Source organism: Achroia grisella, unplaced genomic scaffold (assembly GCF_030625045.1).
Source record: "Achroia grisella isolate CSIRO2021 unplaced genomic scaffold, CSIRO_AGI_Agris_v1 utg402, whole genome shotgun sequence".
Classification (NCBI taxonomy): Eukaryota; Metazoa; Arthropoda; class Insecta; order Lepidoptera; family Pyralidae; genus Achroia; species Achroia grisella.
Window position 1 is genome coordinate 384,697 of NW_026712841.1, and position 15,891 is coordinate 400,587.

The 15,891-nt window shown below is 31.6% G+C and overlaps 1 protein-coding gene across 1 annotated transcript in view; it reads right to left on the reverse strand.

Moving 5' to 3' along the window:
• Nucleotides 1–463: 463 nt before the first annotated feature.
• Nucleotides 464–15,891, reverse strand: part of LOC131844379 (mucin-2) — a 57,684-nt gene continuing 42,256 nt past the window's right edge. The window contains exons 3-10 of the mRNA XM_059193249.1: nt 4,170–7,074; nt 3,850–4,088; nt 3,574–3,650; nt 3,053–3,425; nt 2,836–2,966; nt 2,092–2,241; nt 1,492–1,649; nt 464–821 (exon numbers count right to left, since the gene is read on the reverse strand). Coding sequence (XP_059049232.1) covers nt 695–821; nt 1,492–1,649; nt 2,092–2,241; nt 2,836–2,966; nt 3,053–3,425; nt 3,574–3,650; nt 3,850–4,088; nt 4,170–7,074 — 4,160 coding nt within the window. The 3' untranslated portion in view covers nt 464–694. The remainder of the gene's footprint in view (nt 822–1,491; nt 1,650–2,091; nt 2,242–2,835; nt 2,967–3,052; nt 3,426–3,573; nt 3,651–3,849; nt 4,089–4,169; nt 7,075–15,891) is intronic.

Consider the following 15,891-nt stretch of genomic DNA (forward strand, 5'->3'; position numbering starts at 1 on the left):
TATGCAGAGAGATATCTACAGAAATATGAGAGCCAGAGAGAGTTCGCCACACTTGCGACAATATTAAATAATGCAGGTATTATAATTATTTCATACATTACCATTATAATAAAAAAGTCTAATAATCTTATTTTCGTCTTTTTATTCTAAATGCGAGTTTTCAAGTATGAATAATAAGATATATCAGTTAATCAATGTATATTACATTAGTTTATGACATAAAAATGAAAGTACTTTATTAAACTTTTGCCACAAATGTAATGAACTCTCGTGATCTCAACTACTAATCTCGACTTACAATATATAATAAAGTATTAGTGAGTTCTTAATCTACAATATTTACATCTCACAATCAGTCGTATGGTTAATATTTTGGCAGATAATTTTATTTAAAACTACCTAGTTATTTAATTACAAGAATTGTGATCGAAATATTTGTTGGCACCATGATTGGCACTGTATGGTTATTTATAGGCCGGACTAAAAGCAGTTATAATTTCATGCACAATATAAAATATAAATTCTAAAATTCTTACTATTGTGATGATGATAAAACATTCACAACCTGTTATAGATGTTCGGTAATTAATGAAATATACAAGCTGGACTAAGGGCAATTTTTGAGGTTAAATAGAAGATATTGTCAAGAGTATGTTAAGTCTCAGAAGTTTTCAATAATAATCGCTAGAGTATTCTAGAAATTGCTATCGTATTCAGAACGTCGCCGACCGTAGTGTGAGCGCGGGTATTCACCCGTGTAGCCGTACACCTGAGACCCACCACCGGTCTGCCCATAGAGCTGTGATCCACCGCCGCCATACCTGTTGACAAAATTAGTATCAATCCTATGTTTTATTAAACTTTATACCTTTTTATGATGCTAGAATGGAAACGAGCTGACAGTGCACATAATGGAATGCGGCAACCGCCCCTTATATATACGAATAGCACGTCGTCATGTGACGCACCTTAAATTGTTTCCACTTTTGACTCCTACTTAAAGACTGACTCTCTCAAACTCAGACTCAGACTCCTGACTTAAGTTATCAGCCTCCGTACACAATAAGTTCACTTTCATATCTAATCCTTTAAAGCTGAAAATAGGTCAAAAACTGAGCTGCATGATGTCAAAAGTACTCACTAGAAATACAACGACGTCTTATACAAAGCCTGTTTTGGTAAATAAAATACTTTATAATAATAAAATGAAATTTTATTGTGCCTAGTATATATGAGGTACGTCAATTTTCCTCTTATGACAACACTATACTAGCTGACCCGCGCAACTTCGTCTGCATCAGACTTACTTAACATTTCTTACATTTCGCCTAATTTACATAATAACTTTATATACATATTTTGTATTATTCTGATGTATAGGCAATATTAATGTAATGTTGCATCAAAATTCATGGAGTATTTTTTCCGTGAAAGAGTAACAAACAATCATCCATCTGTCCATTAAATTTGTAAATTAATAACTAAACGTACCCGTATCCATTTCCTACTGGCCCATATATTTGAGAGCCACGTCCTGAGTCCGGAGTGTAGTGCTGCATATACTTCTGCAGTTGAGGCGTCCACTCTGACCGCCAAGAGTCACCAGGGTTGGGATACGCTAACTGTTCAATGAAAGCGGTCGACATACGCTGTAAATGAGTGTTAAATTAATTAAACTAATATGTAAGTACAATTTATATATTCAGTAATAAATCAATAAATAAGTACATTTCTTTAATTACGTTTTCAGTCTTCCTATAGTATTTCAGTCTGACTATAACCGGCTGACCCCATCGCGTCTGGCCTAACTTTTGCGACAATTTATATTTCTACTTAACTCATGATGAAAATGCTACAAAAACTAAATTAATACTAGAAATCACCGTTTCTAGTATTAATTTAGTTTTTGTAGTTGTAGTTATTTGACGACTTGACTCATGCCATGTTGAATTTCATAAACCCCGCGAAATGTATTGCGTTACGTTCATCAAAACGCCAACACAACTTTCAATACAGGGCCTCTGATTGCCATATCTAGAATAACAGCCATGAGGGTATATACTTAAAATACAGTTTTTGTTCATTTATTACCTTTCCAGATGGAAGATAGGGCAGTTCCCTTTCCTTCAACTGATGCATATCATCAAAACCTCCCATATGACTTTTATCCAGCTCTCGAAGCATATCCTCGCTAAGAGGAATTGGTGCTTTGGCTTTAGCACTTTTCTGTCGATTCACCAACTAAAAGGAGGATGATTAAATATTTAAAAGGAACTTGCAGGTGTGCTCGATTAAATTTGAGATATGTACATCTACTTGATTGGGATTTTATAAATAATCGGCAAAATAACAAAGAAAAGAAATACGGAGATAATAAGCACGAGTTGTACTGTCTCTGTAGAATATGTTGTCAAATTTAGAACCTGTCTAGATGTGATGTGTAAAGTAAGTAAAAATAGGAATGTCATACCTTATTGATTATGTACATGATTTATTATAAACTATATATATACAAATATTAATATAATAGAAACTTGTAGGTTTTGAGTACATTCTAAAATGATTAATATGGACATATTATTATTGTGATGAAAACTAAGAAAAAAGAGTAAGACAATGGCATTATATCAATGACCAACGTTTGTGGTCTTATCTATTAGATCCTTAAAATTGATCTTGCACTTAGGTACTTAGGACCATTCTTGAGTTGATTTTAATGTACTTAGGACATTAAAATCAATGCAATGAATTTAAGTTGATAATATAGGTACTTGTACTACGACATTTGTGGTCCAGTTTTATTTTATAAAGTAAGATAAAAATCAAATAAGTTACCACAGTGACTCCAAATATGACGACAAATAGCAGGGACGCCAACGCTATGACAATAACAGCAATACCCCATTGTGGTAGGAATGATTCTTCCTCAGGTTGAACAGGTGTGGGTTCCTCGCGTTTCGGTAATACTGTGAAAAATAAATAATAAAAGTTTACTACCAGATGTGTATAAACAATGAATATTTTTAAACTTACAAATATATTTTAAAATTACCAATAAATTCCGTATACGCAGGATCCATAACGAACTTTCCAATTTCCAATTTCCCAGCAGACTTGTCAATTGTTTTTGTCATTTTTTCATTACTTTTTCTCATTCTCTCTTCTTCTGGTTGATCTCCCAACATCATGTCTGAATCAAATTCTTCTTTTGGTTGAACGGTAACTTCTTCAACTACACTACCGGCTTTAGCGTCATGAAGAGATTTATGGAACATTTTCTTCAAATCCAAAGTGTCAACTCTTTCATCAACATCATTAAGTTCAATGAAATAGTCAACAAGAACTGAGCCTGGACTGAATCCATCAATTCGTATATTTTTATACCATTTCTTCAGATAATCTGATTTTGAATAAACAGAATTGAGCTGCAGATAAAAATAATATTGTATTAAAATTTAAATAAATTATTTTTTTTTAACAAAGGCATTTTTTTAATATTAATGTATTAATACAACATTATATATTTTTTTTAATACTAAAGTGTAGCAATAATACGGACCAAATAATACTTACTTCATCTTTTACATCGTTTGCTAGTCGTTGCCACTCTTCTGTATGACGATCTAATAATTCTGGTAACCATTTAACTCCTTAAAAATAAATAATAAATTAGGTTTTCCCATATAAAAGTCTAAAGATATTGATTTGAGATGATTACAGCAGTAAACATATGTATCTATAACATTAACGAATATAACACTAATTGCAAAAGTATTAAAATACATAATAAATTATATTTTTATTCCTTGGAATCATCCAAAAAAGGAATACAAGGAACACCGTGATTACCTGCAACTATTTTAATTGTGGCTGCTATATCGCATTCCTTTCGACATACTCCAGGAGTAGTCGATGGTGGAGGCTTAGGTGTAGTCGTAGTAGTCGTTATAATACGTCGCGTTGTCGGCTCGGTTGAATAATTGGGCATTGGACTAGTAGCAGTGGCGTTCCTTTGTGCTTCTAGAAGCTTCTCTATAGAGAAGGGAGTTGTAGAAGGAGACGGCCAACCAGTAAATTCAGTTGATGCTCTGCAAGTGAAAAAAGCATTAAAAATATTTAAAAACTATATGTTTGCTACACAAGAATCAATATAATAAATAGAAAATTACCTTGTAGGCCAACCTTTTTGAATTTTAGGTGTAACAGGAATTGGACCTAGGCCACCACTAGGTTTTGCTGTAGTTTTTCTATTAGTTTTACTACCTGGTCTGGACGGAAAAACTAATTTAATTCCTCCAGGGGCTTTTGTAGTAGAGCTAAATGAAACAACTTCTTCTGAAGTGTTTATTTTAAAGCCAGGTGGTAGCAAACTTGATACATCAGCGACCTTAAAGTTTGTTAATTGATCATCACTTTCTTTTTCGCTTATATTTAATTTAAAACCAGGTGGTAGAAATGAAGATATGTCGACTGAAACAGCATTGACGGCTAATTTATCCTTTTTTATCGATTTTTCTGTCGTAGAAGTTGTAGTAGAATTAGGACTATATCCTTTTGGTAAAAATTCAGATATATCAATTTTTTTAACTTTATCGATAATGTCAGATTCGGTTGCCACTTTTAAAACAGGTTCATCAGAAACAGGTGGTTTATAACCAGGTGGTAAAAATTTACTAAGATCATCTTTTTGTAATTTTTTAAATAAATCTTCTTGTACCTTATGTTCTTTTGGTCTATATTCCTTAGGAAGTAAAGATTTTCCATCTAAAACTATTACCCTGTTTTTACTATTGATACCTGAAGAGCGTCCTTGGGTACCATTACTTATTTCTTCTGATGAAGACATTGGCACACTAGTAGTAGTCGTCGTTGTTTTAGGCGTCGTAGTTGTAGTAGTTGTACTAGTACGTTTATCTTTATATGATGTACGAGACTTATATCCTGGTGGTAATAATCCAGACAAATCATCCATTACGGTAACTAATTTCTTTCTTGGTTTAGGGGTAGTCGATGTTGTAATTCGAGGAGCAAATTTCTTTATCATTACTGGTAATGGATCTGGAGATGATCTATCAGTGGATATTGTAGATTGGGTACTTTTAAGTGTAAAAACATTTAAAGAAGATGGAGTAGTAGTTGTGGTTGATGTACTAGTTAATAATTCTGTTGTTGATTCAGTTATTAATTCAATGTTTTTATTTTCATTATCTAATGATCCTGACAGAACAGCACTTGATAGCTCTGATTGTATACTGTCTAATTTGTCATTAATGTTTTCAGTAGATGAACTGCTTACAAGACCACTAAACTCAGACATTGGGTCTTTTGTTACTAATTCTTCTTCATCTGTTTGGTCGTCAGCTAAAATTTGTTTCTTTCCTTCTTGTCCTACTGAGGGAAACGGTAGAAATCGTGCGCCTGATACACTTCTACTTGTTTGAACGGATGCTACTACAATTACATTTTCTGTAGTACCTAGAAGAGATGTGTCCTTATCTTGTTGGTTTTGTAAAGTAACAGGTTCTGGTGTTACACTTACTTTTGCAGTAGTAGGGGCAATTGTAATATCAGGTATAGATATAGTTCCATTAACCACGCTTTTTGTAGTTACTACAGACACCACCTCTTGTCCTAAAATTGAAGGTTGTTCTATAGAACTAACCTCTTCTTCAGATATGGGAATATTACTGAAAATAGGTGTAGATTTATTAATTAGTTCATCTTTTTCATCAATTTCTGTCGGATTGACAAATTGTTTAACATTGCCGTCTATTAATTGATTTATTTTAATTGGTTTCGTTGAAGAAACATCAAAATGTACCGTAACATTTGATTTACTTTCATCGTTAGATTTATCACCTTCTTCAGTTGAATCATACTCGTCATAAATATCAGTAACATGTTCAGTAGTCTGAGGATGTTGTGTAGTATGTTTAATTTCGGAATCTTCAGAATCTTCGTAGTATTCATACTCTTCGCCTTCTACAATCTCGTGACTTTCAATGTCATCGTCTACATTTTGGCTTTCTATAGATTTTTCAGTAGACGTTTTGCTAATAACAGAAGAGGTAGTTTCACTTATATTGAAATATGGCGGCATATTTTTAGAAATATTATCAGTGTTCATAGAACTTGCATCTGGCTTATTATCAGGAGCTGTTTCCAACTCACTATAGCTATTATTTGATTTTATTACTTCAACATCAAAAGATCCTCTGGTATTTTTCATCAGCTCCCTAAAAGAGCTAATATCACTAATATCATCTTCAAGTAAAGGTTCCAAGTCTAATAATGCTTTGTATTCAGTGGAAGAACTGTGTGAATATATCTTACTATCATCAGCTTTTTCATTATTACTGCTAATAGGCTTATTTTGAGTAGCATGAAAGTTCGCCTTCTCTTCTAGTGTAACAGAATCGTAATGATGGAAAGGAGAGATCTTATGATTTGTATTCAGTCTTGACTTGCTTATTAGTTTTCCGGGGTTATAAGTAGTAACTCTATGATGTTCAAAAAGATCTTGGTTTTCATTATCTATATCTTCATCATGTGATATATGACCACTTTGTCCATTACTTTTTAAACTATTATTATCAAAAGGTATATTTTTAAATCTACTGTTACGTAAATAATCAATGTCAGGATTGTTGATTGTGATTTGACCTAGGAATGTTTCAGGTTTGGATGGATCATTCTGATATGCAACAGAATGTATTTGTGATATATCGGGCCTCTTAGTTGAAGCTGGGTGAACCATTTGAAAATTATATGGAAGAGCTGGCCTAAATCTTTGCCGTTGTGGTGTTGGAGGAGCACTAAATTCGGGTTGGTTCACATAATACTGTGTGCCTGATTGACTTCTACCCGTTGGCAGTTGAAATGGTGATGGATTTTGATTATAATTTGGACTTGGGAACCGAACATGCCCCTCATTGTAAAGAGTTTGTTGTGCAGGTTGGGCCCGGTAATTATCCCCATGTTCAAAGAAATTCGATGGACGACTATTTGGAAATAAAGGCGGTTGAACTTGAGCAAAGTTTCTTTCCACCGGTGTATAGTAGAAGTCGTTTTCATCTGAAAATAAAAAAAGACGAAATTATAATGACATCTACTAAAATGCATCCACAGTTCATGTCTATTATCGTGTAATCTTATATGTTATTATCATGTAATTAGCATTGTTTAAAAGAAATCGATTTTTATCTAGATTAATACTGGAATAAAGGAAATAAATTTTAGAATGAAATATTCAGAATAGGCGTAGACTTCGTTTATATTTTAATCTAACACTGCATTAATAACCTCTAACTTTTTGGAGTTAGTTGAAAATGTGCAACATATTTTATGCAATCGTAGCCTAAGAGCATGCAATCCTATGCATATTCCGCTTGAATATGTTTTTATTATTTCCATTTTTAGTTACTTTTCCAATACCATCTAGAATATAGATATTGCTAAATTTAATTTTCTCTGTAGAAGATGTTTTAATTCACTGAAACATTAACATTCTGACAAATGAAAGTGAAACTGTAAAATTAAGAAACTTCTGGTGTACAAAATTTAAACATGTTGAACGAAATTATATGATATTATTTAATATCACTTAATGTTTGGTTCCTACAAATGAAATAAAATCTATGTAGATATATAATCTAAAATAAAGTAACGTAATATAGTCAGGGATTGATAAACGTTGAAAAAATATTTAAAATATTGTTTATTTATTATATAAATTCTCCCGCTTCATACATTCCGTACGTTCCTTCCGTACGTACAATCCCAGTGTATGACGTAAGTACACGAAATAATTAGAAAATATTTATTTTAATTATTTCAAACTTTAAAATTGATTTTATCGTAGAGACCGTTTACCCAATTATTACAGTGTAAGTACATTTTGGGTCAGACCATGAAATATATTTGACAAAAGGCGCAAAGACGACGCTCGGCTAATCTTCTTTTATGACCTTTCCAGTTTATTATTACGTTTCTGGTTGGGGCTCCATATCGTTCGGAAAGATAATCTCAAGGAAATTACTTTCTTGCGGATCATATCCCTAATTAAGAAGGGCGGACGATCCTCATCAGTGCTCGAGTGGAAGTTGCGTTGAACATAATAGGAAATCGATAAATTGGGACACTTATTACCTCGAGAGACCCTCTTGAAAATATTTTTAATTGGAGATTGTAAATTTACAAAGATCTCGCAATTAGCAATGGCTACGTGAGCTATCACTTTTTAGATGTATACCTCATTATAATCAACGTAGTGATCATTTTATACATATGTGTCCTAGGCAAAAATATATGGTGTGCTTATTAGGATTACATTGAAAACTATGTTAGTTTATACACAAAATATTCAAATTAATAATAAAAAAATACTTCAGAAAACATATAACAACAATCAATGGTAGTTCTAATGGTAAAATTAATTATAAACCGATTTGAAACATAATCAATTTAAATATAATTACCTACTTCTCTGAATTGCACACCTTACGGATGCACTAATCCTAAATTTATTCATACTATATGATTAATATCTGTTATCTGTCAATAAAGCAATCATTGATATCGAGTTAACGCTGATATCATAATAATATTCTACTGTCATTTAAATTATATGTGTGTAAAACGTAAACTCAGTTAAATGTCAACTAGCATTTAAAAAAATATCAAATTACCCAAAAAGATGAGTGGAAAGAACGATAAAATATACAAAGAATATTGAATAAAAGTCTGTTCAAAATAAAGAAAACCTGTATAATCCACAGATCCAGTTCCTAAAAGTATGCAAGTTTTAACCAGATGCTGTGCTTCAGCAGAATGATTAGATTTTAATGGCTCTTTGCCTATCCGTATCACGGTACAGTAAGACAGTTTTTTAGTTACCAAAAAATTATATAAATCAGTCTACACACGACATTAATATCAGGGACAATATTGGATCAGTATTGGGGAGTACCCTGTATCACATGATGATGGAATGGAATGAAATTTTTTTAGAAACTCACTCAAACTCTAGAGGAGGTGTACCCTCCTCAAGTGATTGATAAATATCAATATATTTTATATTGATATTTATCAATCACTTCTTATAATTGTACAACGCTGTAAATTGTACCACAGCTACTTCAATAATTGAAAAGTGAGTACATTAGAATATTGAATGTCCATACATGCTTTATTTAGATATTCCAATTTGGAGGTGTGTAGAATATGTAAGCAGTGTTCGTTAAACCAAATTTATTGGCATGAAACGGAGAGATGCGGAGATATATTCCACACACCGAAATTAACGTTGAGGATTTGCTAATTGTAATATGAACATAAATTAATATTGATATCCCTATTAGCATCTATTTACGCAAATAGGGTTCATAAGATATAAATGATTTTTATTAAAGTCTGACTTAGGTACTAACTGATTCCGAAAGACTAGAAAGAGGATTCTAAATTTAATCTTTTGTCTGAACTCCTATTATGTACTTTATTTTCTTTAAGTATACACCGATTTTATTCATAAACCTTTTTACAAATTTGTCTCAATTGATTTGGCTTGTTTTATGTGGAACGAAGTATTTGCAATTCTAAAATTAGTAGTGGATCTGAATATATGAAATAAAAGACATTTTATTTTTAAGTACCTTTTATACCTTTTTTCAGCGAATCTTATTGTAATGACAGTAGTGCTATTAAGTATGTACTGATGTTATATTAAAACTCAAAATACGACCCAAATGGTACAAACTATAATTTAAAATTGTAAGTGGTTTATTATGACGACTAGCTTATTCCCGTAATTTCGTATACCCGTAAGTTAGGAAGAGCGAATTACGTATTCTCGGAATCTAAAACTAAAGTAGCTGTCAATCAATATTTTAGTAATTTCAGTGGGACTTTTAGAGATTAGTGCTATATTTCAGGGTATCAAATAATCCCGATATTAACATTTCGTTTTAATTTTTTAACTAATATTAATATTTGTTAAAGCTACTCTATGTTAGTCGTCTGTTGTGGTAACCCTAAAGCTCAATTCATGGTAACCCATTAAACGCAGAACCGAGCTTAATGTATTCGCATAGCAAACTCTGTTAAATACTTCTAATTAAATTGACACTTCTAAAATTGGAAATTAAGTTTCGCTTTGTTTCAAAGTACGTACAATCAATCAATACAGAACATTCAACACAATCTCGAAACCTGTACAAATATAACGTCACGTGAAGTAAGTTAGTTTTAGAACCATGTTCGCTATATTACATAGATAAAGAGCTTTATTTTTCCCAATTTATAATATTTGTCCTTTTCTTTTGTTGTCTGTCAGTTTTGTCTACGACGTTTTATAATCTTTTTTAGAAATCAAATGGACACACAGCAGGATACTATGTACGTTCACAACAGGAATAAAAAATAAGGTTGGCAATATCTCAATACTTTTGTACATTAATACGTACATACGTATTATGTTACATTCTACGCTCATTTTGATTACTCTTTTTGGCATCATTACAGTCAAAGCCATGCTTTATCAGAAACATGTATATTTAAATCATAAAACATACATGACAGTAGTAAATAAATATGTCATGTTATATATCAGTTGGCATTAGATATGTGTGTACTTCATAATTGGTGTATTCGTAATCTTATACTATTGTCTATTTAGTAAAAGGAAGGATCAAAATGAGAGACGAATAGGAGGGAAGATTATTTCTTGTAAGTGAAATTGTTCATCTATCTATTTATACTTAATAAAACAATAATCAATCTATACTTATAAAATTATTTGTGCTGTCTGATTTATCTGAAATGTGAAATTTAGATGTATGTTTTATTTCAAAAAGTAAGTGTCCGCTAAGAAAATATGTTTTTAATTCCACAAAGCAAAGCCGCATGTAATAGTCTGTAGATAATATTAATCGAGATCGAGAATACAGCTCAAGAGTCATAGGCCTTCCCGAGATCCCATAGGTCCGTTTCTAGTGCCTGCAATATTTTTCTCTGATTAAGTTCGTTGCGGTGAAATTTCCCTAGGGAACGCGTGAGCTTCATAGCGCAGTGTCAATTTTTGATCGCCGATATTGATCGTCCTCCAAATGTATTAGGGTTGGCTACTTTGTTAAATGCCAACACATAAGATAATTTAATCATAATATACAGCAGACAATTTTTGGTTGTAAGCCTCTCTCAAGGTGCACCATTTTATCACTCATCGGTCCTATGGATATATCTGGTTATTGGGAAAGATATAATTTCCTGTGCAAAACAAGATTGTATAATTTTGTGACAATAATTACCAAAAATAAAATATTTTAAAATAATAATTAAATAAATATCTATGAAAAAATTTTCTCCTAAGTCGTAGTAATAATAATAATATAAATATAATTTATTGTGTCAAATATGGTATTTTTTTTGTTATACTGGAAGCATGTAATACACTTATTGTAGTATCGATTGGCATTAAATTGGAAAGATACTATTATTATTTCCAGCACTGTGATAAAATAAGTAATTATCTACGTCAACGTTTAAAAGTTCGATAGCGGCTAAAGACTACGTTTATAATCAATGGTTTCCATGGAAATATTATCTACGTTTAATAGGAAATGATTACTTGTATTTGCTGGTAATTGAGATATTAAGAGAGTTTTCCATTATAAATTTAATACGAAGTTTTGAAAGTTTAACGTTTTATCTATTACAGTCAATTACTTTTATGAGTTGTCACAGTCTTGTCAGTATTATTTTACAGAATGTATTTTTGTGGATAGCACAGCGATAACGAGAAAATCATATTAATTACGTCGCTTATTGCTGTCGCGTTATGAAATAGAAATAGATATTTTTAATAATAGTATTTACTGTTTTGCTGTATCTTATTAATATTATAAACACAAAACGAATGTTTTTGAGTATAGAATGATGTTTGTTACTCTTTCACGTAAGAACGGATTTTGATAAAACTTTAGTAATATAACGTATACATCAAAATATCATATAGACTATAAATGTCACACGAGTGAAACCGCGGGCACAGCTAGTATTTTACATTTCTGGTTGGAACGCACTGTGGAAACCGACTTTACCACTATAATCTATTTACGTCCTACTGTAGGGCATAGAAATTAGTCGTAATGGTAGAGGATATTGGTCTTCTATTACTACGCTGAATTGGCATAGGATATTATTTCCTGTTTTCTTTTTTGCAACAATGCTTTGTTCTCTAGTCGCCTATTACAACATTCTGGAGACATAATTGAATACAGAGAGTAGGTAGAATCGCATACATTAACATATAAACGAAGTTATCTTGACCGAATGACACTATTATAGTGAAAATGATGGTATTGTTAATTATGTTAATGACGGTTACTAAAGTGTCTAAAGTTAAAAATAATTTACAGACATGGTAATTATAAAATGACCGTAATATGAAAAATAAATCCTAATCAAATACTCTTTTAAATACTATTCATGGTTAAATAGAAAAGAAAAAAACTATAGTTTGTTGTATGTTAGAAATGTATCGGTTACGATAAGTAACCGATGTTAAAGAGAATGTTTTAAGTTAAAAAATATACATATTCATTACAACAATAAGCTGTAATTAATATTAGGGTGGCATATGTCGTAAATCGCAGGTAATTAGGCAGCCAAGCCACATATTACGAGCCGAGCTGCGCGTGATGTGGAAGGCGGCTCAAAAGCTCTTTGTAATATACAAGGGTATTTGGAACCCCGTTTAGTGCATAAACACGTGGATAAAATTTTGCAGGAAAATTATAAAGGATACATGGATAATATTAATATCTTTTTTAAAATATGTGCTAAGTATTTAGGGTTTTTAAGTAAATACTAATATATCAATCATTTGTATCATAAACTTGTAGTACAAACAAACTATGAATAACTATAAGAATAATGAGAACCGTTATCAACAACGACAACGTTGTTGATAACGGTTCTCATTATTCTTTCATGAAAAAACTACAAATACCAAAGAACTACGATATTACAGAATATGTGAAGTATATACGTATCCATTAGATATATTTTATTTACTTGGGTCTAAGAAAACTTCTTCAACATTCTGTAAAAACATGCATTATGTTGAAGACTTTTTTTTAATACCCAAGTGCTGAGTATTATTTATTGAACGTTTCCATTCACTCTCAAATTAACATCTCGAGACTTTGGGTGTTTAAAAAAGAAAAGGCAAAAATAAAACCATTTACCATTTCAGATTGAATTTTAGGAGACCTTTACTTTTACAATAGTATCTCGTTATCAGTTTTAGTTAAAAAGGATTATAAATTTAATTTATTTCCAATTAATTTATAAATGGGGCAGTCCTTTTAGTTTTTTTTAATATTTTTATTAATTAGTTTTTGAAGTTGAGTAGGGTAAAACGTAATGTGCTAAGTTCGTTTCATGTTTTTTTATACTTCTTTGGTGGTATGTAGCACACCGCCAATCTGTTAACGAATACCCGTGACGTTGTTTGCTTTTTTACATAAATGCCTATAGCCATTTCATATCAAACATTAAGATCCTTTCAGATGGTCAGACGTGGAAAGGTAACAAATACATAAGCGCATTTTTAATGTTATTATGGATATTAAACGTCAGGCATCAAAATTCGTAATGTTGGAATTACAGAAAAGCTTCTATATAACTAAGTAGAAAATTACTGGTAGAAAATGCCATTTGACATTAAGTCAGCCATGTATACAATTTTATATGCAAAAGAATAAATATATAAGTATAAAGATTTAAAACACATTTATTTACATAAACCTTGTGAAACATTATATACTAACTTAAGTATATATAAGTACATAGTTATAGAGAATAAGATATTAATATTGCTTACAAAGGAAAGTTTTCAACGGTCAGATTAATCTTTCCAAGTCGTTAGAGGCAGTCATATAACTTAAGTTGCTCGGGGTATTGAATAGGAAATCATTCTGTAACTTTATATAGACGGGTCTCCAGGGGCCTATACGTCATTCCAATTATGCATGACTTTTGGCGTGTTGTACGTTGTACGATTTATACATAATATCTACCTACTAATTGTATTACAGGCAACTTTGTGTACCTCGAATAAGTTGGTAATATCGTCTTATATATACCTTGCTGCGATTCATAAGTTTTATATTTAAGTGTAGTACCTACATTGATGTATGACATACACTCTGTGACCAAGAACTGATGATAATAATGAGCTTGGCATAACCTATTCTTAATATTTATTACTCATGTGCTGGTGACACTAGAACAGAAGTTATAATAATCATACAGCATAGTCACACAGCGGCTAGGGACTGTAAGTCCCTAGCTAAGTAAAGCTAGTATTAGGGATATTAAATAAATGATAGAAATACTTAATTAGATATATTTTTATCTAATCCTAAACCTCTAAATACACATGAGATATATTAAAAATATAATAATCGCACCCGCCACCATTGCTAGTCGGTGTAACTCGATAGTGTGTAAATCACTAAATCATGGAGGCCATGTTAAATAAAGATATGTTTTGTTTATAAATTAGTCAATCTAATTTTTCAATGCCTGTGTTTATCGTTCAATAAAGAAAAAATACGTTTATTAATATTATTATTTTTCTTTATTTTACGCATGAAAATATTTTTTATGAGGCTATTATTTTCGTATAAAATATTTCCTTATTTGTTCCTCTACAATATATATACTAAATATATTCGTGACCCATGATCTTGCGTCATCCCTAATTAGATTGGACCCTCACGTGCGGGCCTCTTCAAACGTTTGAATAAGACATGCTAAGGTACTATCCTCGTACGTATAGTTTCACGAAAATTACCGTCACCTAATTTTGGTTTCCGTGATTATCGCCGTAATAACATTCCCACTCGTTGTCTATGTACGTATGTAATTAGAAATGTTATATGTTTCAACAGATTATTATTTGTATTTATATTATTACTAGCTCTTAACTGCGACCTCTTGAAACAATCTATCTTCATGTCAAACTTCATTGGGATACTTTCAGCCAGATAGACAGACACACTTTCGCACTTCATACGAGTATAATATTATATTAATGAATATTCGTATATGATACAGAATTAGTACATCAGCAGAATTAATTCGTATTAAACATTATGAAGTTATCAGCTGGGAATATAATCTTGATAATATAAATCGAAATTTCAACTGAGTGAATAACGGGCCCTATAAGTCTGCGAACACGTCGGAAAGTTATTATACATTGTAATTATAAAAAGTACAATTTAGTAATATAATAATTTACCTAATATAGTTAGTTTAGTTAACATTCAGGATGAGACTAAGCATACAGCGTACTGGATAAAATTGTGACATTTAAAGACCCCATATTTTTAAGAGGGAAAGGGCTGGGGATCTATACCGGGGCGCACTTTCAAAACACCCTGGGTTTAATAGTTGGTTATGTTTATCCCGGGGATACATCTCTCTCTCTCTCTCTTTCTCTCTTCTTGATGTACAAACATTTATCAAACGTATAAATTCGCAAAAACTACTAGGCGTGATGTACCTCCTAGGCTACTGTGTCCAACGCCCCGTTTTTGTATCTCCAAGTGAAGACGGTCCTAATTCTATACCAACTCGTCATAAAACAATCATTTCATACAAAATGCGTATACACGCAGTCCATATTATTGAGGTACAATTTCAGTTGGACTCCCATTAGAAGTCAATATTTATCTTACCTACGTTTATCTGACCTAAAGAAGGTTATTATTATTTAACAAAGAATTAGCTAAATAATGTAACTGTATACAAACTATCAATTCGATATTTGAAAAACAAGAAAGGGTTATGTAATGTCTATTCCTTAATGATAAAAAAAACCTC